Source organism: Myotis nattereri, assembly GCF_964212035.1.
Source record: "Myotis nattereri genome assembly, chromosome: 13".
In the NCBI taxonomy this organism is placed as follows: domain Eukaryota; kingdom Metazoa; phylum Chordata; class Mammalia; order Chiroptera; family Vespertilionidae; genus Myotis; species Myotis nattereri.
This window is the reverse complement of record NC_138088.1, coordinates 49,371,541-49,397,953: the sequence shown is the minus strand read 5'-3', so window position 1 is coordinate 49,397,953 and position 26,413 is coordinate 49,371,541. Positions and strand designations below refer to the sequence as shown.

The window sequence follows — 26,413 nt, the reverse complement described above, 5'->3', positions numbered from 1 at the left end:
TTCGATTCCCGGTCAGGGCACATGCCTGGGTGCGGGCTCAATCCCCCAGTAGGGGGCATGCAGGAGGCAGCCAATCAATGATTCTCATCATTGATGTTTCTATCTCTCTCTTCCTCTCCCTTCCTCTCTGAAATCAATAAAAATATATTTAAAAAATTTTTTTAAATCAATGGAAAAATATCCTTGGTGAGACTGGATGAAGAAACATTTTGGAAACAAAATGACTGGTGAAGACAATTCCAGTTTGTTGGTTATTAATCTAATTTCTATCAAAAAGAGAGTATTTGTAAAACCTTCACCTTCTCTGCCAAACTTGTCCTCTTCCTATACTCCTTCTCTCAGTAAATACTAAAACCACCTAAAACTTAACCTTCTATAGCAAACTAATCACCTATTTCTATTGCTTATACCCTATCCTATCTCTTTATTCTGTCTACTTCTATCTCCAATGGCCCCTATCATCTCTTACCAAGGAGGCTTCCAATAGCCTCCAAAAGCGTGTTCTTGTCTCTGAGATCCCTTCTTCTAATCAACCAATTCTTCAAACTGCAGTCAAAGTGATCTTTCCACAACACAAAGTGGATTGTATGACAACCCATCTTCAAATCATCCAACTGCCCCATATTGCTCTCAGAAAAAGTCCAAACTCTTCAGCATAGCTGTCAACCTCTGGCCTGGCTTGTCTTAGGCAACAATCTTTTATACTCATATTGAAAATCTTGAAGTTCCTTCAATATACAATGCTCACTCACCATCCACTGTAGAGCCTTCCAAGATTCCCTCAAAAAAGAATCAGGGGACCCTCCAAAGTAATATTTCAGCATCCCTGCTTCTCCATTACCATACTCACCATACTTACATAGGATGTTTAATTACCTGTATGTCTCCCCAGGAGGTTGTAAGTTCCTTAAGGACAGAAACTATTTCATGCATTCTTATATTTTCTATGTAAAGCATTATGCCTGCCTGACAGACATACGGTTCATGCTTGATAAAGATTTGCTGAATGCATGAATAAATGAACGAAACTACGAAGAAAGAGAAATTCAATGTTGTGCAATTTTTTATAATATGTATTAGCTACACTACAGAAACCTAATACTTTAGGAAGACCATATTTAAGCCATGAACCTATCACAATAGACCCGTTTTCACAGACAGAAACAAAGGCTATACCATAAACTCAAAACTGAAACAAACTTTAAAAATGTATTTCCAGTTTGGATAGTATAAGCTTACTATTTAAGGCATTTTTTTGAGAAAATACATATATAGCAGAATTATGATATGCTATACATTTTAAAAAATATATACAACTACAGCTCTGGCTGGTGTGGCTCAGTTGATTAGGTGTCATCCTGGGCACCAAAAAGTTGCCAGTTTGATTCCTGGTCAGGGCACATGCCTGGGTTGCAGCCTCAACCCCAGGTAGGGGACGTGCAGGAGACAGCTGATCGATGCGCTGCTCTCACATCAATGCTTCTCTCTCCCTCTCCCTCCCTCTCTCTCTAAAAATCAATAAAAAGATCTAAAAATATATAATATATAATATGTATATATATATATATATATGATTACATACACATTTTCACAGGTAAGATGTTGAGTTTGCTTTTTAAACATAAATGAAAATTGCACCTCATCAATGACTCACCGATTCTTTTCCAGCTCATTGTGTGTAGACCTAAAAGGAAATTAAAAAAAGAGCATTAGCCATGTTTTGTTGCTAAAGCTTTAGAAAGGAGGAATCAGTTTAGTAACCTGCTATACCACATTCAGTGAATTTATTTAACAATGCAATATATGATCAGACTTCTATAATCTCACTCATCAAGAAGAAATAGACTGTTCACTCAGATATAGTATTTTCAGTTAGTATCTCTAAATAGTCTGAAACTGGAGTTTCATTGTTACTTTAATAAAGTTAATACTAGCACACGTTCTTTTCTTTTTTTTCTTTTTTTTTTTTTTACATTTTTTTTTTATTATTATTAGTTAAGGTATTACAAATGTGTCCTCATCCCCCCCATTAACCCCCAACCTCCCCCACACACACAAACTCATGCTCCCATCCCCCCGTTGTCCATGTCCATTGGTTTGGCTTATATACATGTATACAAGTCCTTCGGTTGATCTCTTCCCCTTACCCCTGCCCTCCCCTACTTTCCTTCTGGGGATTGATAGCCTGATCGCTGTTTCTCAGTCTTTGGGTCTGTCCCTTTTCATCAGTCTATGTTGTTCTCTATAATCCACAAATGAGTGAGATCATGTGGTATTTATCTTTCTCTGACTGGCTTATTTCACTTAGCATAATGCTCTCCAGTTCCATCCATGCTGTTGCAAAAGGCAAGAGTTCCTTTTTTTTTACCGCAGCATAGTATTCCATTGTGTATATGTACCACAGTTTTCTAATCCATTCATCTGCTGATGGGCACTTAGGCTGTTTCCAAATCTTAGCTATGGTGAATTGTGCTGCTATGAACATAGGGGTGCATATATCCTTTCTAATTGGCGTTTCTGGTTTCTTGGGATATATTCCTAGTAGTGGGATCACTGGGTCAAATGGGAGTTCCATTTTTAGTTTTCTGAGGTAGCTCCATACTGTTCTCCACAGTGGCTGCACCAGTCTGCATTCCCACCAGCAGTGCAGAAGGGTTCCTTTTTCACACGTTCTTTTCTATTTCTACTATCCCACATTTTGTTGATTTGCAGACATTATATCAGAAACTTTAATTCACATATAACCTCATTTTTGTTTAAAACGAGAAAAAAAAAGTGTATGTACTTCTATGTCCTCTTCCATCTCCACTTACTCCTAAACATAGGGAGAAAAGGTTTTGGCAGCTCAGAAGCTGAAACAGCCTTGCCTTACTCCTAAGTTACACACACAAATTCAAGTCTTCCTGCCTTTTGTGTAAAACATAAACAAGGAAAAGTTATAAGAGAGAAAAATAACATAAGCAGAAAATATAATAACATAAGGGAACACATTTTTAAGAGACTGGGAGGATATACCTCAAAGTGCTAACAATGGTTGTTTTCTTTTCATGACTTTTTTCATTTTGCTTATCAGTATTTGTTATAATAATACCATCTATTGAAGAGGCATAGTGTCTGCTAAAGAATGTGCCAACCAGTTAACATACATTATCTCATTTTGTCCCCTAAATAGCCCTTGTTTTATAAACAAGATTACTAAGGCTCAGAAAGGTCAAGAGAGATGCTCTTGTCCCAAGAGTATAAGTGGTAGCCATGATTTAAGCCCGGGTCTTTCTTATTCCAAACCCCAAGCTCTTAACCCCCTGGTGACAAGGAATACTGAAGGGCACAGATTCTACGACCAGGCTGCCTGGGTTCAAATACTGTGTGGCCTTGTTAACGTCCCTTAATTTCTCTGTGCTCAGTTCCCTCATCTACGAACTAGGAAAAACAGTAATACTTGCCTCATATTACTGTTATGAGGAATAAACAAGATTACACTGGACAGAATATAATAAACTCTAAGTTAGCTACTATCAGAACTATGTTATACTAGTTTTCTTGAATGAACATATATTACTTTTACAATAATTTAACATTAACAATAGCAGGACTTCTATAAAGGAGAATTTAAGCTCCTATCACTAGAACTAAAACTTTTAACCATTTAATATAGTGTATTCTGGTTAATGTTAAATGCCTTCACAATATTACATTACTGATTACTTTAATCTGATTTTTCAAATGGATGTTTAGTAATCAAATTTCTAAATTTTAACAATAGGAGCGTTTTTGTCAGTCTCATAGTTTTGTGGAAATTTTACCCACTGTCTTAGTTCAAGAGCCAAAAGGCTTCCCTGAGTTACTGTCTCCTGTCCATCTTTTGCTTCCTTGGCAGTTTCATAAGGTCCATGTGACACAGGATAAAAAAGACTGACATTCATTTTTAAGAGATTATCTTAATTCAAGGACTTCTCCATTAAAAGAGGTAAAAAAAAGAATCTTAGGATTCTTCAAGAGTTCAGCCAAATTAAAGGCAAAGATATGTATAATTCAGATGGAAGAAACTACAAAAACATTGAACTTTTAGTCTAACAGAGACTCAAGAGTTCAATACCCAATAAGTAAATTATATTATAACTAAATATCTATTATCATATATGTATTTATAAAAAGTTTTATGTTATTTTTTGTTTGATTGAAATGTCAAAGTAAGTCAATAAGTTAGAATAGGAAAAAGGCATTTTAAGGAGATTTAAAACAAAGAAATATTATTCAAAATTTGAATGGGTAATCAATAATAAAATTCCCCACTCCCTCTTAGTAAGTTTTGGTTTAATTACCATCATCTGAGAAGAAAACTCAGAAAAAGTAAAATGAAAACAATGTAATACTAGAGTAAGTAATAAATGGTAACAATCTATTTAGAAAGAAGTAGACTGTACCATAAATGTATTCTAAACAGTTCGGCAATCCCATATATGGCCATAAAAACAAAATATACCCAAAGATAACCAACTGTTGAATCCCAATATTATATTGAGCCTATTATCAAAGGAGCACCAAAAGAACATAATTTGTCCCCCTGCTGTGAACAAAATTTTAACAGCAAGTTCTCACCTCTCTCAGATTTTTATTTGTCATTTATCCTCTATCTAAAAAATATAAAATGATAGCTAAGAATATGAACTTTTTCACCAAACCAGGAAATACACGCCATATCTAGTTATACCACTAGCAAAATTAAACAAGATTTCTAAATACTCAGAAGCAAAAATGATCACATATGTACAAATCTTTATCATACTGCCATGTTCTTCAAATTAAAAAAAAAACTGCATCAGTAGTGTTTACTCCTATTTTGATGGTTGTTCTTTACCTGTAATCTCAAGTCTACAAATACTGAGTATCTTAAATGTTCAAAGCTGTCTTAGGCTGTGAGGACAAATTCTAACCTCGCTGATTAACAGTTTCCTCATATGTAAAACTGAAACGTTAGCTACTGCAAATATTCTTATTATTTTTAATAAGTACTGATATTATTAAGTATTATGTATACTACTTGGGACAAATTGACAGGTTCCCAGTAACACCTGGAATTAGCTTGAAAATAAACAAACCACCATAATGATGAAAAAAGAAACTGAGAGAAAACATTGATATTTTTATTATTTAGTCAGCTGTGAGGACAGTACAAGATTTAGGGTATGACAGAGAGAAAGACGCCTAACTATATGTACACAGAGCAAATAATAATCTAAATAATGCTAGCAACAAATGAGTAATTGAACTTATCACATACTGCCACACTCAGAAACAATCTCTTTGCTCTTCTGAGCCTGTGTGTCCAACCAAGCCCTTCCAATAATGTGCCACTGAAATATTCAATGATGATAAATTCCCTATAAGGTTGAGATGTACTGAATAATCTATCTGGTTAACCCACTCTTCTTCTCCAAATAAAATGCCCCTCTGAGCGCAAACACTAATTAACTGTCTTTCTTTCAGACATCCTTACTCTGAATGCTTAACTTCCAAGGACAGAGAGAATGGCATTTCTATCATTTTACCACTGAATCACAGGCAATCTTTTTCACAAATAACATCCCTATAAGACAGACATGTTAATACATTCCCTATTTAACTGGGAGTCATTAACTCAACCAGATCTGTGACTTTTCATTGACTACTACACAGCTCCAATATATAAACTTTTAATTCTTTAGGGGGCAGTTTGGTGGCAGTCAATAAAATGAAGCATAGAACTGAAACTGCACAATATAGTAAGAGTAGTGCCACCATGGAAGGAAAATAAAAGCCCCCATTCTCAGAATTAATATTCACTTCTTGTAAAAGAAAAGACCTCTATATTTGTTGAATTAATGAGCCAACTCCCAATTTACCAACATATTTCTTTCACTTACTTTCTAATCCTGAAGGGCCTAATGGATGTTGCCCCCCACACAATGAAAAGAACATATCCTATGAAGCTACTAGTAAATGAGTATCTCCTAACTGTATCCTAAAGCTTATACTTCATATATATACGTGTGTGTGTGTGTGTGTATATATATATATATACACATACATACATACACACACATGCACGCACACACACTCAAAGGGCAAGAAAAACAGAAAACTTTAGAGAAAGGGTCTGCAAAGTATATACCTGAAGGAGGTGAAAAAGAATTAGTGGAATAGTAAAACTGCTATTTATATTTATTCTTCTTAAACTTTATCTTGTATTTATAAAACATTAGTACAATAATACAAGTATACAATTATAAATACATTCTCATATAGTGGGGATATAGAATATTTTTTTAATATTGCAGACTTTTAGAAAAAAATGCACCATAAGAAATTTATTGCTATCTTTAACAATGACAAAACCACATCACCACAATAACTAAGACCACAAAAAAGCAAGTGCCTAAAAGGATGCATAACAAAAACAATAAAATTTGCTTAAACCTTATACAGGCAGTCCTCAGGTTACATCGGATTCGACATACATCGTTTCATGGTTATGTCGCCATCTCCCATTTATTTACATAAAAAAAGTTCTGTCATTTCGACGTATGTACATATGTGCTTTATGTTTTTTATTATTTATTTACCACAAGTAAAGGTCAGGAATTGTTATCTTTCTTTTAAATTTTTTTTTTTTACTGTTTCACTTCATTACTGCTGTGTATGTGCTCCATGTGAGTGACGTAGGTGCTTATGAAGGCGCGTTATGTCGTGCGGTAGGAACGGATCTCCGATGTAACCCAAGGACTACTGTATATCAAAGCTGAATATATACACACCTTATGACTAATCATTTCCACTTATAGGAAAACACCAAACTAACATATGTTCACCAAAAGATACACAAAAGAATGCTCATTCCTATCACTGGCCCCAAACTGAAACAACTCAAATATCCATCAATAGTAGAATGAATAACTTGTGAGATATTCACATAATGTAAGACTGTATAGAAAGGTGAGAATGAATAACTACTATGCAATAACATGAGAGAATCTTCATAATTTCAACATAATGTTGGATGAAAGAAGGCAAACCTACAAAAATACATACTGTGTAACTCCATTCATATAAAGTTTTAAACTGGCAAAATTAATTTATGGTATCAAAAATCAGGGAGGGGGTGAAAGTGACTAGAAAGAATTAAGAGAATGGCTTCTAAGAAGAGTCTGTGATATTTTATTTCTTCACCTTTGGAAAACTCATCAAGCTGTACTCTTAAGATATGTACACTTTTCTATATGTACATTTTCAATAAACGGGAAAAATTACATATAAACTAAATTCTGTAAAAATCAATTCATTTTCAATTATAGCAAACACCCTAATTTAAGTCTTTGACAAATCCTTTGGCATATTACATAAATATTCCTACGTTATGCACTTTGTAAAGCACAATTTTTAAAATAAATTTGTAAGTACAAAAATCATACAGAGTAAGTTTTCTAAGCACAATGGAATTAAATTAGAAATCAATAATAGTAACATAACTACTGGTAGAAAAAAATCATTACTTGGAAGATGTGTCACAAATCAAAGAATGAACTGCAGAGAAATTAGAAAATATCCTGAACTGAAAAATAATGAAAGCACAACCTAACAAATATGTTGGATGTAGCTAAAGCAGTAGTTAGAGAAATATGTTTAGCTTTAAATCCTTATGTTGCTGCTGGAGGAGCCCAAAATCAATGAACTAAGATTCCATCTTTAGAAGCTAGAAAAAGAAAAAAAAGGACCAAAAGAAGTCAAGCAATGGTTCTCAACTGTGAGCTGTTTTGTTCACCAGAAGACATTCTATTATATCTAGAGACATTTTTGATCATCCCAACTAGGGACACGCTACTGGCATTTTCTACGGAGAGGCCAGGGATGCTTTAAACAACCTATGACGCACAAAACAGAATTATCTGGCCCAAAATAGTGCTGAGAATAAAAAACTCTGAAGTAGAGGAAAGAAATAATGCCAAGAACAGGAGTGAACAAAACAGAAAACAGGAAACAATATCAATAAACCTGAAAGCAGACTTTAAAAAATCAGCAAAACTGATAAACTTCTTCTAAGACCGATGAAGAAAAAAAGACAAAAATTACTAATATGTACAAATAAGAGTGAAAGAGGGCCTATCACAACAGATCCTATATATATTAGAAGGATAAGAGAATATTATGAACAACTTTAATGCTAATAAACTCAACAACTTAGAGGAAATGAACAAATTCTTAAAAACACATGCTATTAAAACTGACTCAAGAAGATTTAAAAACCCTGAATAGACTTGCATTTATTAAAGAAATTAAATTTGTAATTTAAAAAAACACCTTCCCACAAAGAAAACTATAGGCCAGAAATCATGATTAGTAAATTTTACCAAGCACTTAAGGAATAAATAATACCAATCTTATAGAAAAATCTTTCCAAAAATAAAGAGCGAGGGAACATTTCCCAGCTCATTTTGAGGACAGTATTATTACCCTGATACCAAAAACCTGACAAAGAAACTACATTGGGATAACAAATAAAACAAAGCAAAAATGGACTACTATCCCACGTGAACATAGACTTAAAAATTCTTAACAAAATATTAGCAAATAGAACCCAACAATGTATGGAAAGTATCAGTTTAACAATAAAGAATCTGTCTTATCTTTGTCCCAACTTCCTGAGACAGAGCTTCTAAAACCTTAGAATTTCCCAAGTGATAGCAATGTCTCCATTATTCATGGTGGGCCCTGGCCCGGACTTGAGTTTATGCTAAAGAGATGACTCACATTGGAGGCTGACCATGCCAGAAAGACCAACCATGTGATTAGAGGTTTGGAGCCAGTTTAACATACATATAACTTTACATATTACTTTATATTACTACATACATGTTACATATATTACTTTTTTAAATGTTAAGTGGATTTAAGATAAATATACCTGGCTTGCTTTCTAATGTTAGTAATGCCAGAAATTAAGAAGCACCCAATATATACTAAAGTTTATACATTATTAGGGAAATAATCACTTCTTAGGTGAGAGAACAATATTGGAAACTATAGAGAATTTTGAAGATTACAATTACTGCTCTTAAGCATATTTTCAAAGGTTAAAACAGGAAATTTAAGAAGATACACCACTAATTATCTAGACTACTTCATTAGTTTATAACATTCTATTACAGAGCAACATTCTAAAAACCTATAAAAATGGAGAAAATATTAATGCTCCGTATTCACTTGAGTTCCAAATTGTAATTCAATATTTTCAGGAAAGAGGCATGAAAAAAACATTCAACAAGTACTTGTTGGGGGGGGGGGGATGAATTATAACAGCATTACCCATAATAAATATAAAGTCCATTTTTTTGAAGTTGGTCCTAATTTTTGTTAACATACTCTGTTTCTCCCTATAGTACTAGAAGCAGACACCTACGTTGTACATCTATTTCAAAGAATCACAGAAAAGTGGTTGTCAAAGGGAGTGAGGGAGGTGAGGTTGGCAGTATAGCTCAATTTTCTTGCTCTGGGAGCTTCAGGAAAGTGGAGATGCCTTCTTCTAACCAGCTATACTCCCTACTTACTAGTTTATTTCAAGTGTTAAAGGAATCTGCTTAATCTTCATTCCACCTTTAGTTCTTTTTAGCATCTGTCACATGTTCAAGGCTCTTCATTATCTTATTGTAATAAATAAGAACAGTTAATCTTTTCTTTTAAACCATTTTATTCAGGTGTAAATTTAAATAATATAAAACTCACCCATTTTAAGTGTACAGTTCAATGAGCTTCAGTAAATCTGTGCAGTTGTGTAACCTTTACCATAGCCCAGTTTTAGAACACTTCTATCATCCCAAAAGTTCCCTCACGTGCATTTGCAGTCCAACTCCACTCCCATCCCCTAGCCCACCACTGGACAGCTTTCTATCTCTATAGTTTTGGAATCATATACTATGTACTCATATGTATCTGACTGTGTTTACATAATGTTTCTGTGGTTCATCCATTTTGTTATATGTATGAGTAGTTTGTTTCTTTTTATTGCTGGGTAATATTCCATTGTATAAATATACTACATTTGATTTATCCATTCACAAACTGATGGGTATTTTAATTGTTTCCAGCTTTTGGTGATTATGAGTAATGCTATAACCATTTACATTCAAGTCTTCCTGTGGACAAGCAGAATAAGAGACCTTCACCTTCTAAGACAGTGCCTCACACCTGTTACACTTACTTGACCATTAAGATCCAAGTTATTTTTCAAACTTATGAAAACAGCACATACTGGTACTTACCAAATCAATATTAAATTCCTAGTGATACTTAAATATTTGCTAAAGAATAAAAGAAACACATTACTCAGCTCTTTCTCATAATATGGGCCTCAACTTCAAATGTTGTTGAACAAACATAACTTTGTCTCCAATAAGTGTACCTGCTAAAATAAACTGACAATGAGAATGAAAATATTAAACATCCCGAGATCAGTTTCACACAAAGCAATCAATTAAGCCCAAGTTTCTCTCAAAGTCTTCTCAACATTCATTCAATTAGTATGTATTTATTAGGTATCTACACTGAGAATATAAACACTCTAACGTTACAAAGTCCTTGTCCTAATGTTGCTCACGTTCCATCATCCACTTTTTGCAATAAATAAACAAACAAGGCAGGATATACTAAGAAAATTACAACTAAATACTCAGCACTATTGGCCAAAAATGGGGTCTAGAAATATGTTTTGTCAAATCATACCATCCAGCCTCTCTGATTAAATTAGTATCTGGTAAACAGTCTTCATTTGAGAAATAACAAAGAATCATGCTATATTCAAAATGAGGCAATGCTGTTTCATTTGTAAGAAGAAATTTAGAAGAGAAAGCTTTCTTCAGGTCAACGATCTTGTCTAGTTAGTATATACCACTTAGAATCCAATTTGATACTAAAGTCAACCATCACCTATACCTATCACGCTTGGGCAAATCACTTACCATCTCTAGGCCACATGTGCTTTAATCATAAAATGAGTGGTAATATCTTACCTTCATAAAGCAGAGAACTATGCAAGATGAAATCTTGAATTCTCTTCCTATGATTTGTGATCTTATCCACATCATATATTTAATATTCTGGCAAAAGGCCTCTCATCAAATAGGAACAGAAGCAGTTACCCTACTGACTTACAAGGCAAGATCATTTAAGTCTCCTTCAAAAGATATTTCCACAGAGGAATATATCTTTAAGAAACCCAGCAACAGCAAACTTATGCTTCAATGAAGCATTTAATGAAAAGTCTGAGTTTGTTTAAAGGTATATAAATAATTCTTGAGAATTTTTCATTTAAACTCGATTTTAGTGGGAGACAATATCACAGAACATATCACACAGACTGTGTTAATCATTCAAGATACTAAAGAGAAGAAATTTTTCATCAGCTTAAAATTCAAACATAAATTTATACTCACTATTTTCTAGATCACTTTAAAATAATGCAATTACTATGCATATGTCACAGGTACATATCAATATTTGACAGACATATGGTTCTTTGCATACACAAAGTTTGAGATTTTGTTTTCACATGACAAAGAACATAGTAAGTGTTCTTTAAAATTAATTGTAACATTCTATAGAACTGGTGGTTTGAAGATTTTTATTCTTCAAATATTATGTATTGTTTTCCTTTCCAAATGTGTTATCATTAACATCTTTAGAATACAACGTAATCAAAGAGTTTGCTAAAGTAAGAGTTGCATATTCTTCCATCATTTCTCCTTCAAGAGTCTAATATGGTATGCAGCACAAAAGAGAAAGTCTGTTTCAACTAACAGTCTACCTGGAGTCTTAAAACCTTCCATTCTTTAAGAAACATCTACTGTATACAGGGCACCGTGATAGGTACTGGGGGTACATTTTTAAGTAGAAGAGATTCAATTCCTGCCTTCGTGGAGTTAGCACAGTGAATGAGACATGAATTAATCAATCAGGTAACTATATTTCTGCATACTATAAGAAGGAAAAATAAGGGTGCTATGAGGTATGTGAACATCTGATTTACTTTTGCGGGTGAGGAGAAGCTTTCCTGAAGAAGTTATGAGTGAGAGGAAATAAGAGTATTATTAGGCAGAGATAAATTGGCCAAAGAGGAAGAAAAATTATTCCCCAGCAGAGAACAGAGTACGGGCAAAAAGATAGGAGGAAACATCAGAATTATCTCTGGGGTAAGAGTGGTTGCAGAGATACCAGTTAGGAGGTTATGGCGGTAGTCCAGGTGAGAGATGATGGTGTCTTAGATTAGGAGGGTAGTAATGAAGACGGGAGGCAGACTGAAGAGATACTGAGGAAGAAATCAGTGTTACACACTGAAGCCACAGAGTTAGCAGCATTTTAAAGATGACAGATCTTGAGATATTTTTTCTGTTGTGAAATAAAACAGTGAATAATCTGTGAATTTGAGCTTATCTGATGCTCCTCAATAAGCCAGATAGCAACTGTAGCCAGGCTCTCTAATAGCAGTAACATCTTAGCAAGGGTGATTTCAGGTAGTGTGCCAGAAGCCCAGGACCAAGCCTACAGTAAAGTCGACCATGTATTCAAAAAATAATTACGTATCATAGATTCCAAATGTCAAAATTACTGGGATTTCCAAGGGGGCAGCTTATAACATTACAGTATAGCGCTTATTTTCTCTCCTTTGTACTTCTGTGAAAAGAAGATTTCAAGACTTAGGGGAAAGGAGGAATAGAAATGTATACTATTAGGAATCAACCAGCAACATAAATTTGTACAATAACATTTGATATCAGGATTATCTTATTATATCTGAAATTATTAGGGGGAAAAACTCAATCAACATTGTATCTTAAAGATGTTGCCATGTCAAGGAAACAAATGTCATTTTATGACATACAAGACCAATGTTTGAAATGCATAACAGGAAGAAAAACTTCCACAAAGATAGCTTTTTTTGTCAGGAAAATAAGACATATATACGCATCGACTCTATTCCTTTCCTTGTTTCAGATTACTAATAAATGGAAAATTTTTACAAGTTTTCTTTCTTTCTGCTTTATGTAACCAGTATAATAAAATCTCTATTAAATCCAGTAATAGGCTTCAAGTTAACAGGAAGTCTACAGTTTCCCCTTACAAAAGGACTAACAACACTATTTCCCAAGTACTCCAGCATTGGAATTTAATTCTTGGCTCCCCTACTTCATGAAGCAGAAATTTTTTTAAAAAACAGTAAGGAGGGCCGAAACCGGTTTGGCTCAGTGGATAGAGCGTCGGCCTGCGGACTGAGGGGGTCCCGGGTTCGATTCCGGTCAAGGGTATGAACCTGGGTTGCGGGCACATCCCCAGTGGGAGATGTGCGGGAGGCGGCTGATCGATGTTTCTCTCTCATCGATGTTTCTAACTCTCTATCTCTCTCCCTTCCTCTCTGTGAAAAATCAATAAAATACATATTTAAAAAAAAAAAAACAGTAAGGAGGAATAATTTCTAGTGTTTCACTTTAACATACTAATTTTTATCTACAGGCCCCAGTTTAAATCTCACCCATGAGAGAACCTTGATATAATATATCCTAAAATCTATTTCTCTCTCTACTTATATTCCCATGAAAAATTACCTTTCTTAGTCTTAGGTGGTTCAATGTGCATGTAGTTATTTTCCCTTGGGTACGGTAAGAACATAGAATGCTTCTAGTTTTACAAATTTTCTGACATGCTATATGAAAACACACAGTAATTAGCACTGTGGTCCCACACACAATAGTAGAATCCTGACAGGAACACTAGCGTGAAAGAGAAATACCATTTAGTCAAAACCCCAAGCTGAGCAAAGTAGGAGTCAAAAGATGACAAAGACTTATTAATGACCTGTAACATTATAGGTAAAAATCTAGAAATGCACATTTATTTATGTCTCTGTAATCTTTGAGCTGTTAATAAAAATGTCACATCTGAAATGATGGGGTGGTAGAGTGAATAACTAATAGAGGAACTGATCTCTAAAACTGTCAATAAATCAGTGTCATAGAATTTGAGGGAAGAAAGGACCTTGGGGAATATGAAGTCTATTCCCTTATTTTAAAAATAAGAATGTCAAGGGGCAGAGAGAAAATGCAATGAGGTCATATACCTGATTTCTATTAGATAAAAGACTCAATAAATACTTGTAGCATGACAGAATCCAAGTCTGGTGTTCTATCTGGTACTCTTCTCAGGTCTCCAAATTTTAAAAAAAAGATTTTTTTTAATCCACCCATGGATTGAAAAAACACACAAATTATGAATATGTCTTAATTGCCGATTCCTTAACCAGAGAAACTATGAAGAGCAAGAAAATTTACACTTAAATTTTTTAAATGATGCTTATCATATTATATATTTTCATCCCAAACCTACTATACCACAATAAACCCTCTAGACCAGTGATGGTGAACCTATGACACGCGAACTCATTTTTTTGGTTGATTTTTCTTTGTTAAATGTCATTTAAATATATAAAATAAATATCAAAAATATAAATCTTTGTTTTACTATGGTTGCAAATATCAAAAAATTTCTGTATGTGACACGGCACCAGAGTTAAGTTAGGGTTTTTCAAAATGCTGACACGCCGAGCTCAAAAGGTTCGCCATCACTGCTCTAGACCCACACATAAACATAAATACGATATATTAAGCTTATGGTTAATTATTTTTAAAGTAAGTTTAAAAAATACAGAATAATCTTGAAGAAGAAAAGCAGCCAAAAAAGGAAACATACAGCTTTATAGACGAGTCCAAGGGAGAAGAGTTTTGCTTCAGTGATATTATAAATGCAGAATGGGAAAATCTAACCTTTCTAGCTCTGTCCTCTACAGGAGTTTTAGGTTTCCTGCATCAATCAGTAAGAGCCCCTGGTCCTGCTGCCTTCCTAAGTGACTATCCAACTGCTTGTCTGGCATTCTCCAAAGCCTTCAGAGATTGCTCTCCGCCACTCCAAAATGCATGTTTATATCCAGTGGTTCTCAACCTTCCTAATGCCGCGACCCTTTAATACAGTTCCTCATGTTGTGGTGACCCCCAATTTCATTGTAACAAATTGAACATAATTAAAGCATAGTGATTAATCACAAAAACGCTATGTAATTATATATGTGTTTTCCGATGGTCTTAGGCGACCGCTGTGAAAGGGTCGCGACCCATAGGTTGAGAACCGCTGCCTAGACAAAGCTTTGGGACTCAGGGGGAAACATCTCAATTCCTCTCATCCAGGGAAAAGGCAGCCTCTGTTGATTTCCTTTTAAGACAGCCTTTTGAAATTCTCATGAGATGAATCCTTAGAATTCACTGGCCCTCTCGAACAAGAACACTGAAAAGACAGCCAGTCACCACCAAAAATTTTCAAAAAATGGAAGTCAACTGTGTCTGAGTACATCCAGACAAGCATTTTCTAGGGGTCTGTTCTGACTGAAGAATAAGCATCTTTCCTTTTCTTTTCTTTTTTTGCTCCCTTACCAATTCAATCTTATTAAGTAAAAGGCAAAACCATAGCATGTTCTTCCCCTTCTTCTGTAAACAACCAACAGACCATGCCCACTAACTTCCTACTGCACCTAATACAATATGTCTGTTCCTTTAACAAAACCCTTAATCCTGCTTTATGTCCTGCCTGAGATATTTCTGATTTTTAAAAAATTCTTCTTGGATCATCCCAAGTTTAAAGCGGGGCCCAAGCTTACGTTTAGCATGTCGCTGCATGCATGTACACACGCTGCAAAGCCTGTCAGCCCACTGCCCCTCCAAATCATAGACCTCCCACTCTATCCCATGACATACAAGACCAATGTTTGACATGCATAACAGGAACAACTTGTTTGGTTGTCTTTCCAGGTTCTATTCCTTCCCTTCTACACCAAGTCAGGTTATGGTTCCTACACTTCATTCCGTTAAAAGGGCCACATCCCCAGGGGTGCTGGTAAAAGGACCCATCTGGCTGAGCAGTGTTGCTCCACGCTTGGTGTTAGAGACCTGCGGTCAGCAGGCCTGGCGCTTGTGCCTGAGTGTGTGCTCCCTCCCTCCCTCCCTCCCTCCCTCCCTCCCTCAAGCCGTCCTCTCTAAGCCTCCCCAGCTTGCTACCTGTTGGCAGTGCTGGTGGTGCTGCTCCCGCTGCTGTGTTTCTGTGCCCGGCTCAACCTCCGTGGGGGCTTCGAATGCTGCAGCCGGGGGCTCGGCATGGAGGGAAACGTTGAGGCGTAGCCATGTTCACACTCTAAAGAGACAGCGAGGGGAAAAAAAAAAAAGATATGAGAAATATGCCCAATTTCATGGATCCCTAGCGCCGAAGTCCTTGCAGTAGCAGGTTGATAACACAGGAGAAGAAAAAGAGGCACTACTTTCCCGTTCTTTCTGGTTGGAAGATAAAATCCCCAGTCCCTGCCTGGACATCAGTCCTGTGACATTACACGCAGACCCAATCAACCGCCTGGAAGGTGTGTGGAGACGTCCTCTAAATCAGTCGCTTATCCCTCTAACAAAGTCATTTTCTCCAAGAATTCCTGACTTACCCTAATTGCTGAGCCAGGTTACCGTTCACCTCACTCATTTCACTTGTCTCACAATTTCTCCTTTCCGTGAACTCTTCCCAGGCTAGAAGGTGGCTTTCTAAGCCCCACGCTTTCATGTACTTAAAATGACTCAATCTCCTCGTCTTAGGGCATTTTCTCTCCTGACACCACAACTCCCACTGCTCCTGCTCTTCATGCCCCTCTCCTGACATCTCTGGTCTCCATCCCTAACGGATCTCCCGTCGTGCCACCTTGACGGATCTCCAGAGGCCCCTCCCCAGCGTGCGCCGCCCTGAGCTCTCAGCCGGCCTCCCAGCCCTGCCTGTGCAGCTCCCACCCCTGCCTCAGGCTCCTGGGTCCCATTCCCCCAGCTTCAGGTTCACCCTCTCCAGGCGCCTGCTCTCCAGCCTCCCAGCTCCCACCCGCTCCCTGCCCCTGCACCGCCCTCATCCTCCTGCGCAGACCTACATGCGCCCTCCCACACGTGTGTCCACCTCCCTCACAAAGGGCCTCCCACATGCCGCTCCCTCGTGAACTCACACGTGCATCTCCTCACACGCATCTCCTCACACACACACACACACTTCCCCTCACACATGCACGCTCCTCACACATGCACGCTCCTCATACATGCACCCTCCTCACACATGCAACCTCCTCACACATGCAACCTCTCCTCACACATGCACCCTCCTCACACATGCACCCTCCTCACACATGCACCCTCCTCACACATGCACCCTCCTCATACATGCACGCTCCTCACACATGCACCCTCCTCATACATGCACGCTCCTCACACATGCACCCTCCTCATACATGCACGCTCACACATGCACCCTCCTCATACATGCACGCTCCTCACACATGCACCCTCCTCATACATGCACCCTCCTCATACATGCACGCTCCTCACACATGCACCCTCCTCATACATGAAACCTCTCCTCACACATGCAACCTCCTCACACATGCAACCTCCTCACACATGCACCCTCCTCACACATGCAACCTTTCCTCATACATGCAACCTCCTCACACATGCACCCTCCTCACACATGCAACCTCTCCTCACACATGCACCCTCCTCACACATGCAACCTCTCCTCACACATGCACCCTCCTCACACATGCACCCTCCTCACACATGCAACCTTTCCTCATACATGCACCCTCCACATACATGCACCCTCCTCACACATGCAACCTCCCCTCACACATGCACCCTCCTCACACATGCACCCTCCTCACACATGCACCCTCCTCACACATGCAACCTCTCCTCACACATGCACCCTCCTCACACATGCACCCTCCTCATACATGCACCCTCCTCACACATGCAACCTCCCCTCACACATGCAACCTCCCCTCACACATGCACCCTCCTCACACATGCACCCTCCTCACACATGCACCCTCCTCATACATGCACGCTCTTCACACACGCACACCTCCCCTTACGTGTGCACACTCCTCACAGATGCACCCTCCTCACACATGCAGCCTTCTCACATATGCACACTTCTCCTCACGTGTGCACACTCCTCACACATGCACACCTCCCCTCACTCATGCACCCTCTTCATACATGCACCCTCCTCACACATGCAACCTCTCCTCACACATGCACCCTCCTCACAAATGCACCCTCCTCATACATGCACCCTCCTCACACATGCAACCTCTCCTCACACATGCACCCTCCTCACAAATGCACCCTCCTCATACATGCACCCTCCTCACACATGCAACCTCTCCTCATACATGCACCCTCCTCACACATGCAACCTCTCCTCACACATGCACCCTCCTCACAAATGCACCCTCCTCATACATGCACCCTCCTCACACATGCAACCTTTCCTCATACATGCACCCTCCACATACATGCACCCTCCTCACACATGCAACCTCCCCTCACACATGCACCCTCCTCACACATGCACCCTCCTCACACATGCAACCTCTCCTCACACATGCACCCTCCTCACACATGCACCCTCCTCATACATGCACCCTCCTCACACATGCAACCTCCCCTCACACATGCAACCTCCCCTCACACATGCACCCTCCTCACACATGCACCCTCCTCACACATGCACCCTCCTCATACATGCACGCTCTTCACACACGCACACCTCCCCTTACGTGTGCACACTCCTCACAGATGCACCCTCCTCACACATGCAGCCTTCTCACATATGCACACTTCCCCTCACGTGTGCACACTCCTCACACACGCACACCTCCCCTCACTCATGCACCCTCCTCATACATGCACCCTCCTCATACATGCACGCTCTTCACACACGCACACCTCCCCTTACGTGTGCACACTCCTCACAGATTCACCTCCCCTCACGAGCGCACCCTTCTCACAACTGCAGCCTTCTCACACACGCACACTTCCCCTCACATGCGCATACACCTCACCCACATACGCGTAGTCAGAGGTACCTCCTCACATGCGCAACTGCCTCATGCACACACGACTCCTCATACACGACTCTTTACACATGCACTGCCCTCACATGCGCACCCTCCTCATACATGCACCCTCTCCACACGCACACCTCCCCTCACGCGAGCACTCTCCTCACACGCGCACCTCCCCTCATACATGCACCCTCTTCACACGCGCACCTCCTCACAGGCGCACCTCCCCTCTCACGCGCACCTCCTCACAGGCGCACCTCCCCTCACACGCGCGCACCCCTCCTCACACGCGCATCTCACCCGCCGCACCGCACTCCCCGCGCGGAGCGGGAGTGCGCGGGCTCCGGCGGCGGCGCCCAGCCGTTACCTCGGTCCCGGCGCTCCAAAAACTCGGCTGCCTCCAGCAGGCGCTGCACATTGATCATTCGCACCCGCTCCATGGGCACCGCGGTGGCGGCCTCTCCGCGCTCCCTTCCCCGGCCCACAGGAGGCGCCGCAGGCGGCTACAGTCCGGCACCGCCCTGGGACATGTGCGGCCGGGGCCGGCCAGCCCGACCGCGGCTCGGCGCGCTGTCCGCCCCCGGCCCCGCCGTGCCTGCTGCCCCACCGCCCTGGCCGCGCTGCCCGCAGCCCGCGCGCGGTTTGTTTACCTCTCCGCGCGAGCACGGGGAGGGGCGGGAGCAGCGCCGCGGCCCGCCCCCTCCCGCCCCTCCTCTGCCTCCTGGGAAATGTAGTCCCGCCCCGCCTACTGCACGCCGGGAGTTGTAGTACCCGGACCGCTTTGGTGCTCCTGCGTGCAGCCGGATTCCGCAATGGCTGCTGGGATGTGTAGTCACGTTTGCCTGCTCTATAGGGTAGAAACCCCAAGGGGTTACCTGGACTTGCTTCTGTCGGGGAAGGGTTTGAGTGAGCTGAGTGTCCACTGCCCTTTTCTCAGCGACTACCAGCGGGTGCCCAGAGCTGGAGCATTCTTTTTCCGAAGTTCCAGTCCTTCATCCACTCCCACTCTCCTGTAACTTCTGTGCCTTAGTCTCCCCCTCTGCAAAATGTGCTGCTCAGACAGCACACAGAGAAACACTTGAAAAGCCAAAATCAGCCTTCAGAAACAAGGGAAGATCCCTTCAGAAGCAGAGAGGGCTCCACAAGGCCTTTCTTCCTACCTCAGTTTTCACCTAGAGCTAAGTGTTTCCTTTTTAATCTTCTTTTAAAAACTCCTTTCTCCCCCCTCAGTCCTTCACTAGTGATTTTAGAGGCCAGAAAACCGCTCTACTGCTGCAGGTGAAGGATATAATTCAGCGGGTAAGGGATTTGGTTGCTGAAGTCACACGGGGTCAGTTCAGATCCTGACTCTGCTACTTACACTAGCTGTGTGGTCTTTTCAAGCCTCGTTTTTCTCATGTGTAAGATAGATATAATTGCTCCATTTATCCACATGTTAAAGGCCTGCCACATGCCAGGCACTGTACTAGACATAAAGTGTACAGTAATGAGAGAAACAGACAAGGCCCCTGCTCTCAAAGAATGTATAGTCAGCACAAGCTTATTGTGAAGATGAAATAATTCCAGCACTTGGTACATGACACTCAATAAATGGAAGCCATGATGACTGTTTCTTCTCATGTTTTCCATAGAGAGAACTGAAAGCAGTGGTTAACGACAGCTGGGACCACATTAAAAGACTGTCCATGGCTGCCCTCACCATCACCCTCTTTCCAAGTCCTCAAAGTCTAGACCAGAGTTTCCCAGCTTCAGCATTATTGACATTTGGGGGTGAATAATTCCTGGGGGGGGGGGGAACGAGGCAGTGGGTGATCTGTGCATTTTTGGATGTTCAGCAGCATCCCTGGCCTCTACCCATTATATGCTAGTAGCACAACACCAACCCCAGCCAGTGTGGCATCCAAAAGTGTCTCCAGACATTGCCAATTGTCTTCTGAGGCACAAAATCATCTCTGTTTGAGAACCACGGGTCCGGGGAGAGGAAGGGCAAGAAGGTCATAACTGTTGAATGCTCTAGGACCAAGTTGGTAATTATGTAAACATCTACAACTTTTCCCCACCCTGATTATTTTAACCTGCTGGTGGACATCCAAAATAACAGGAAGCTCTTGGTGAGGGGAGAAATTCCAGTGGCTACTGCAGAAAATACCAACTCAGGATGAAAATCTTACTCTCAAAAATGTCATGGGCTTCATAGTGCATTTTAATACCCTCTTTCTTTTTTTTCAAAAGTGAACAAGATTTCCAATGAGGTCAAACACTGCAAAAGTCTGCCAGCCCTTTTAAATATTATACTTGGCACCACATTTAAGAACCAAAGAGATGGTCCATCAAGAGCAGGGAGACCCGAAATGAGAGGTGTTCACAAGCCACAGGAGAATTAAATTTTTTTGTAAAGGCTTTAAAACAGGGACTGTGCTTTTTCAGCTGTTGGCTGGGTCATTCCAGATCTGGACTTTCCTATTGGGTATTGGTTAACAACCACCCTCCACCCTCAAAAAGGGTCATGTTGGGTAGGGGAAGAATAGGATAATTTAAAAGACAATACCTGTTCACTCATAACATCTGTTAGGTCAGGGCAGAAATTATTTCTACCACTTACAGAACCCCTTTAAGCTTTAGATCTCAAATTGCTAAGAGCTACCTGCAGAACTTAAAAGAGGTAGTTTTATGACAAATGAAGTCTACCCAATGGGAATTAAGCCATGTGACATGCACTCAAGAAAAAAAGTTCAAACTGAAAATACATATGGGTTCAAGATGGGTTTAATGCATAGGTCATAAGCCCTAGGACGTTATTAAGAGAAAGTGGGATGCTTGGTGCACATGTCTGGCCTTTCTTAGTTGACCTACAGATGAACTAACCAGCCTTTCTTTTTGTTTTTTCTCCAGAAATTGTTATTGTTCACACTGGGGGAAAAGTCAGTTTTTCAGTTGAAACATATTGGAAATATTAGTTAGCCTAGAAATAATAATTATTACTGGAAATCTTGTAAAGTAGATACATAAGGATTAACCTGGATCCATTATGTCTATAGTGATTTTTAATAATATAGTCTCTTATGTGAATTTATGTTATATTACATTATAAGCATAAAATAAGAGAAACGTACAGATAAACTAAAAGTCACAAAATAACTCTATATTCTTGTCTTTTACTATATATTTCAGAACAGGTGAGTATTATAAACCAGAAAAACTGTTGCTTGAATCAGCCCTTCATTAGAGCCTTGGCCAAGAGGGAGATGGGGAGATAGAAAGTAGGCCAAGAGCCACCAAAAGGCCACCTGCATACATGGAAGAAGAGGAGAGATGATGTAATGGTGGGCAGTGGAAAGTGTTCACAGCTGGTTTATATATAGAATATCCAGCCTTTTCTCTTTTTTATTTTTATTTTTTATTTTTAGGGAGGGTGGAAGAGAGAGGGAAAGACAGAGAGAAACATCGGTGTGAGAGAAACACATAAACTGGTTGCCTCCTGCAGGAGCCCTGACCAGGGCCCAGGCCGGGGAGGAGCCTGCAACCAAGCTATGTGCCCTTGACCGGATCGAACCCAGAACCCTTTGGTCTGCAGGCTGACACTCTATCCACTTAGAAAAACCAGCTCGGGCTCCAGCCTTTTCTAACAGCAACTGAAGCTGCCACTTTCTTCTCCCTGCTCTGGGTGACTCCAGAATTCTTGTTTGGACGTTGGGCACATGGGCCTTCTCCAGCTCAAAGCTTGGGGCTCTAGCCTCAGGAAAGTGATGCCACCCACCAGCCATCCCCAGCATCAGTCCCAGCCTGGAGGAACCCAGGGCCAGCCGTGCCCTTTCTTTTGCTCACATGATTCCATGTTTGCCCTACACATGCAGGTGGGGAAACTGAGGAAAAGCATTTGCTTCCCAAGTCTACTGACAAAAGAACCCGGAATTCTACTGATGTCTCTGGTTCTGTCCCCTCCCGAAAGCAGCTTTCTCGGGGAGTCTCCCTGAAGGTGGAAGAAGCCCCCAGGCCTATCGCAAACATGGCCCCATGAGGACAATCTGCCTTCTGGAGGAAGCAGGCCAAGCTCTCAGTTCTTAGGGGTCCCTTCCCTGTCCAGTTTACTGAAGGCAGGTTTTCGAGTGATTTATTGCATATTCACGAACAATGGAGGAGGCTGGTCTGTGTTCTTATCTTTGCTGCAGATAGAAGAGATGGAACAAGGGGACGGGAGCATGAGGTGACGGTGCAAGTCCAAAGTCACTGTGTTGACGACACCGGGAGCTTAAGAGAACTCTGAACTGCACGGTGCTTCCTGTGCAGGGCAGTGTTTTCTGCAATTATCTTTAAGGGTGGGGGTTTCAAATAACCAAGGCTGGGGGCAGGGGAGGGTGAGTCCTGAGCTCCTAGGTGAGAACCCTAACAGTTCTACATCTTTCTATTCCCCTCACCCCCAAAATGACAACCGCAGCCTCCTCCCCTGCCCTCCCCTCGGAGCCCAGAAACATGAAGAGCAGCAGAAAACCTTTCCCTCCTCCCGGTGAGTCAGCCTTGCCTAACTTCATGCGTAAGCGCTCCTCAAGTCAGTGGCAGCTCGGAGCTGCAGGTCTGTGTGCAGCCGCGATATATTTGGGTCTAGAAGGGATGACGTAATGCTAGACCCGAGGGGTAGCTGCTGCCTCCCAGAGCTCCAGTCGCCAGGGCTGTCGGCTGGCATCCCAACCGCAGGGGAAAGCAGCAGGCGATCGACCCAGGTGCCTGCGCTGGGGAGAAAGGGACAGAAAGGACGAGGGGGTGGGAGGAAACAGCAGGGGAAAGCAGTACTAAGCAGAGCTCTCTGAATCTGGAAGTTTGTTGTTTTTTAACTTCAGTTTTCTGGTGAGATCAGGCCACTGGCAGAGGCTCAAACAGCTGCACTTGACTTGCATCCTGGCCTATCTCTCCCCCCCCGTATAGAAAAGGGCTTCTTACATTGTATTTAATGGCCCTGATTACAGCAGCCCATTTCGGTGGCTTCGTTATTTGTTCATCTCTCAGATTTCCCTTTCCTTCCAAGAAGAACTCTGCATTGCAGGACTCAGCACTCACATCTAAGAGGCTTGCTTACTCTGGAGCACCCCACCTGGGGGTGCAACGGATGAGGTATTCGGGAGGATTTTGCGAGGTGCGTGCCAAGTTCAGGTTCCCCCAAATAGCATTTTGTGGTTTATTTCATAGACGTTTCTATCGTTGAGCTAATTACTTAATCCAGTCTTCATTTTTCAAAAGGGAAAGCGGAGGCTCAGAGAGGTACGGTAACTTACCCAAGGCCACACAGCTGTCTGTCAAGCAAGGGTTAGGACTCAGGCTTACAGACTCTCGCCTTGTGCTCTCTGCCCATCTCCATAATTCTTTTTCAGACTTATTCATGTTTTTAAAATATATATATTTTTTAAATGGAGTGAGTTTTCTGGTCTTTTAAATTCGTGGCACCTCACTCAACTTTAAGTATCAAGATCAAGTTACATTCCAAAGGAATCCAAGGCCTGCTTTTGTTTTCTGTTCAAGGTTCATTCTTCCCTAAGGAAAGGATGGCCTCAGAATCAGCTCCTTCGCCGGTGAGGACCATACGCCATGGTCCGCCGGCACACCACACGGCTTTAATTAAAAGACCACCACAGGTAAATAATCTGGGTTGGATGGAAGGACGTCGTCTCCTTCATTACAGATGCCTCCCAAATTCTTTTTTCAAATGACATTTCATCATTCGTTGCTGTGGTTAGGTATTGTACTCCTGTAATTTGTGGTTATAATCATTTATAGCAGTAGACTTGGTGACTTTCAGCCATCTCTGGCATATCGCCTGGTCAGCCATGGTATGTTATTCTTCTGAAACGCTGCCATCCCATGAGTTAATATTTTGTTTAGAATGTTTGCATCTATATTCAAAAGCAAGATTGTACTATAAATTTTTGTGGCATTTATTGGGTTTGGGATGCAACGACCTGTTCTTTCAAAGTTAGATACAATGTGATTTTAAAACCTTAAAAAAAAAAAAAGGTTGACAGAGGCCTTCCCCTGCTGCTAAGAGGATGCCCCACATTCTTGCCACAGCACTGGGTAACCCTCCATCCCTGCCAGGATCGTGCCTAGAGTTGCCCTGCCCCCACCTCTTGGCATCACCACTCCCTTCCAGGCAGCAGAAACTTGTGGAGGTCACCCTTAAGCCCAGCCAGGCCCCGGACATTAAATCACACACCCAGCCCTGCTGCCTTGTGGCTGAGTTCTCAACCTTAGGTGGACCATTTAGAATAAAAATACCAGGTCCTTGCCTGCCCAAGGACACTGGCATCTCTTCCAACTCCAGCGTTCTGATTCTAGGCTTCTGGGATTCTCCAAAGGTCCTGGAATAACTGCCTCCATTTGCCTACAAATCGTCATGTAATGAGAGTCAAGTAAGTGCGTGGTGTTGCTCCTACAGTCCGTTCATTTCATTCTCAACATGCCTCTGGGGTTCCTGTTTCACAGATGAGGCCCAGAAAGATTAAGTGATTTAACCAAGATCACTCAGTGAATGGATTCAAACCTGGATTTTCTAACTCCTGGACCCCGTGGTATACATCAGGGTATGTTCAAATGGACAAGGTCAAACAAAATTAGGGCAATGGTCTCCACCAGGGGTAATGTCACCCCCCTAGAAGGCTTTGGAAGATGTGTAGGAGTATCTTTCTTTTTTCAATAGGTTTTTATTGATTTGAGAGAGAGAGAGAGAGAGGAAGGGAGAGGGATAGATAGAAACACTGATGAGAGAGAAACATCGATTGGCTGTCTCCTGCACACACACCCACTGGGAATTGAGCCTGAAACCAGGCATGTGCCCTAACTGGGAATTGGACCGATGAACTCTTGGTTCATGGGTCAATGCTCAACCACTGAGCCACCCTGGCCAGGCAGGAGTGTGTTTCTTGAGTATCACAATGACTTGGGGTATTGCTAGGATTTAGTGATTGGGAACCAAAGATGTTAAAACCTGCCATATTCTGGACAAATCTACACAAGAACTGTCTCACCAGTAGCTCCCTTGTTGAGAGACACTAGGTCAGAAGGTTAAAGGCAGAGAACTCATCATTCATTCAACGTCTATTGCTTCAGCATCGATTATGTGCTAGGCACTAATCTAGACGCTGAAGACAGACTAATGAGCAAAATTACTTATGGTCCCTGTCCTCAAGGTGCTTGTATTTTAGCCTGGCAGACTGGTGATAAGCAAGTAAAATCATTGTAAATTGTGGTAAATTTGGATAAGGGATAAAGAAAAAATGGGTGGAGTAGCTTTAGGTGGGTGAAGCAATTAGGGAAGTCACAAGGGCCAGCTTCTCTAACTTAAATGGACACACTCATCACCTGGGAATTGTAAAATGCGGATTCAGATTGAGCAGGTCTGGGTTGGGGCCCGGGAATCCCATTCCTGACAAG

At 41.0% G+C, this 26,413-nt stretch overlaps 1 protein-coding gene across 2 annotated transcripts in view; it reads right to left on the bottom strand.

The window, feature by feature from the left end:
* Positions 1 to 26,413, bottom strand: part of MXI1 (MAX interactor 1, dimerization protein) — a 73,483-nt gene that overhangs the window by 34,962 nt on the left and 12,108 nt on the right. Inside the window, exons 1-3 of one of the 2 annotated variants that reach the window (XM_081104478.1) lie at positions 19,362 to 19,660; positions 16,125 to 16,257; positions 1,655 to 1,684 (exon numbers count right to left, since the gene is read on the bottom strand). In XM_081104478.1, the coding sequence (XP_080960604.1) occupies positions 1,655 to 1,684; positions 16,125 to 16,257; positions 19,362 to 19,434 (236 nt within the window). In that variant the 5' untranslated portion in view covers positions 19,435 to 19,660. Of the gene's footprint in view, positions 1 to 1,654; positions 1,685 to 16,124; positions 16,258 to 19,361; positions 19,661 to 26,413 lie in introns of those variants that run through there. The other variant, XM_081104477.1, reaches the window with a different exon arrangement.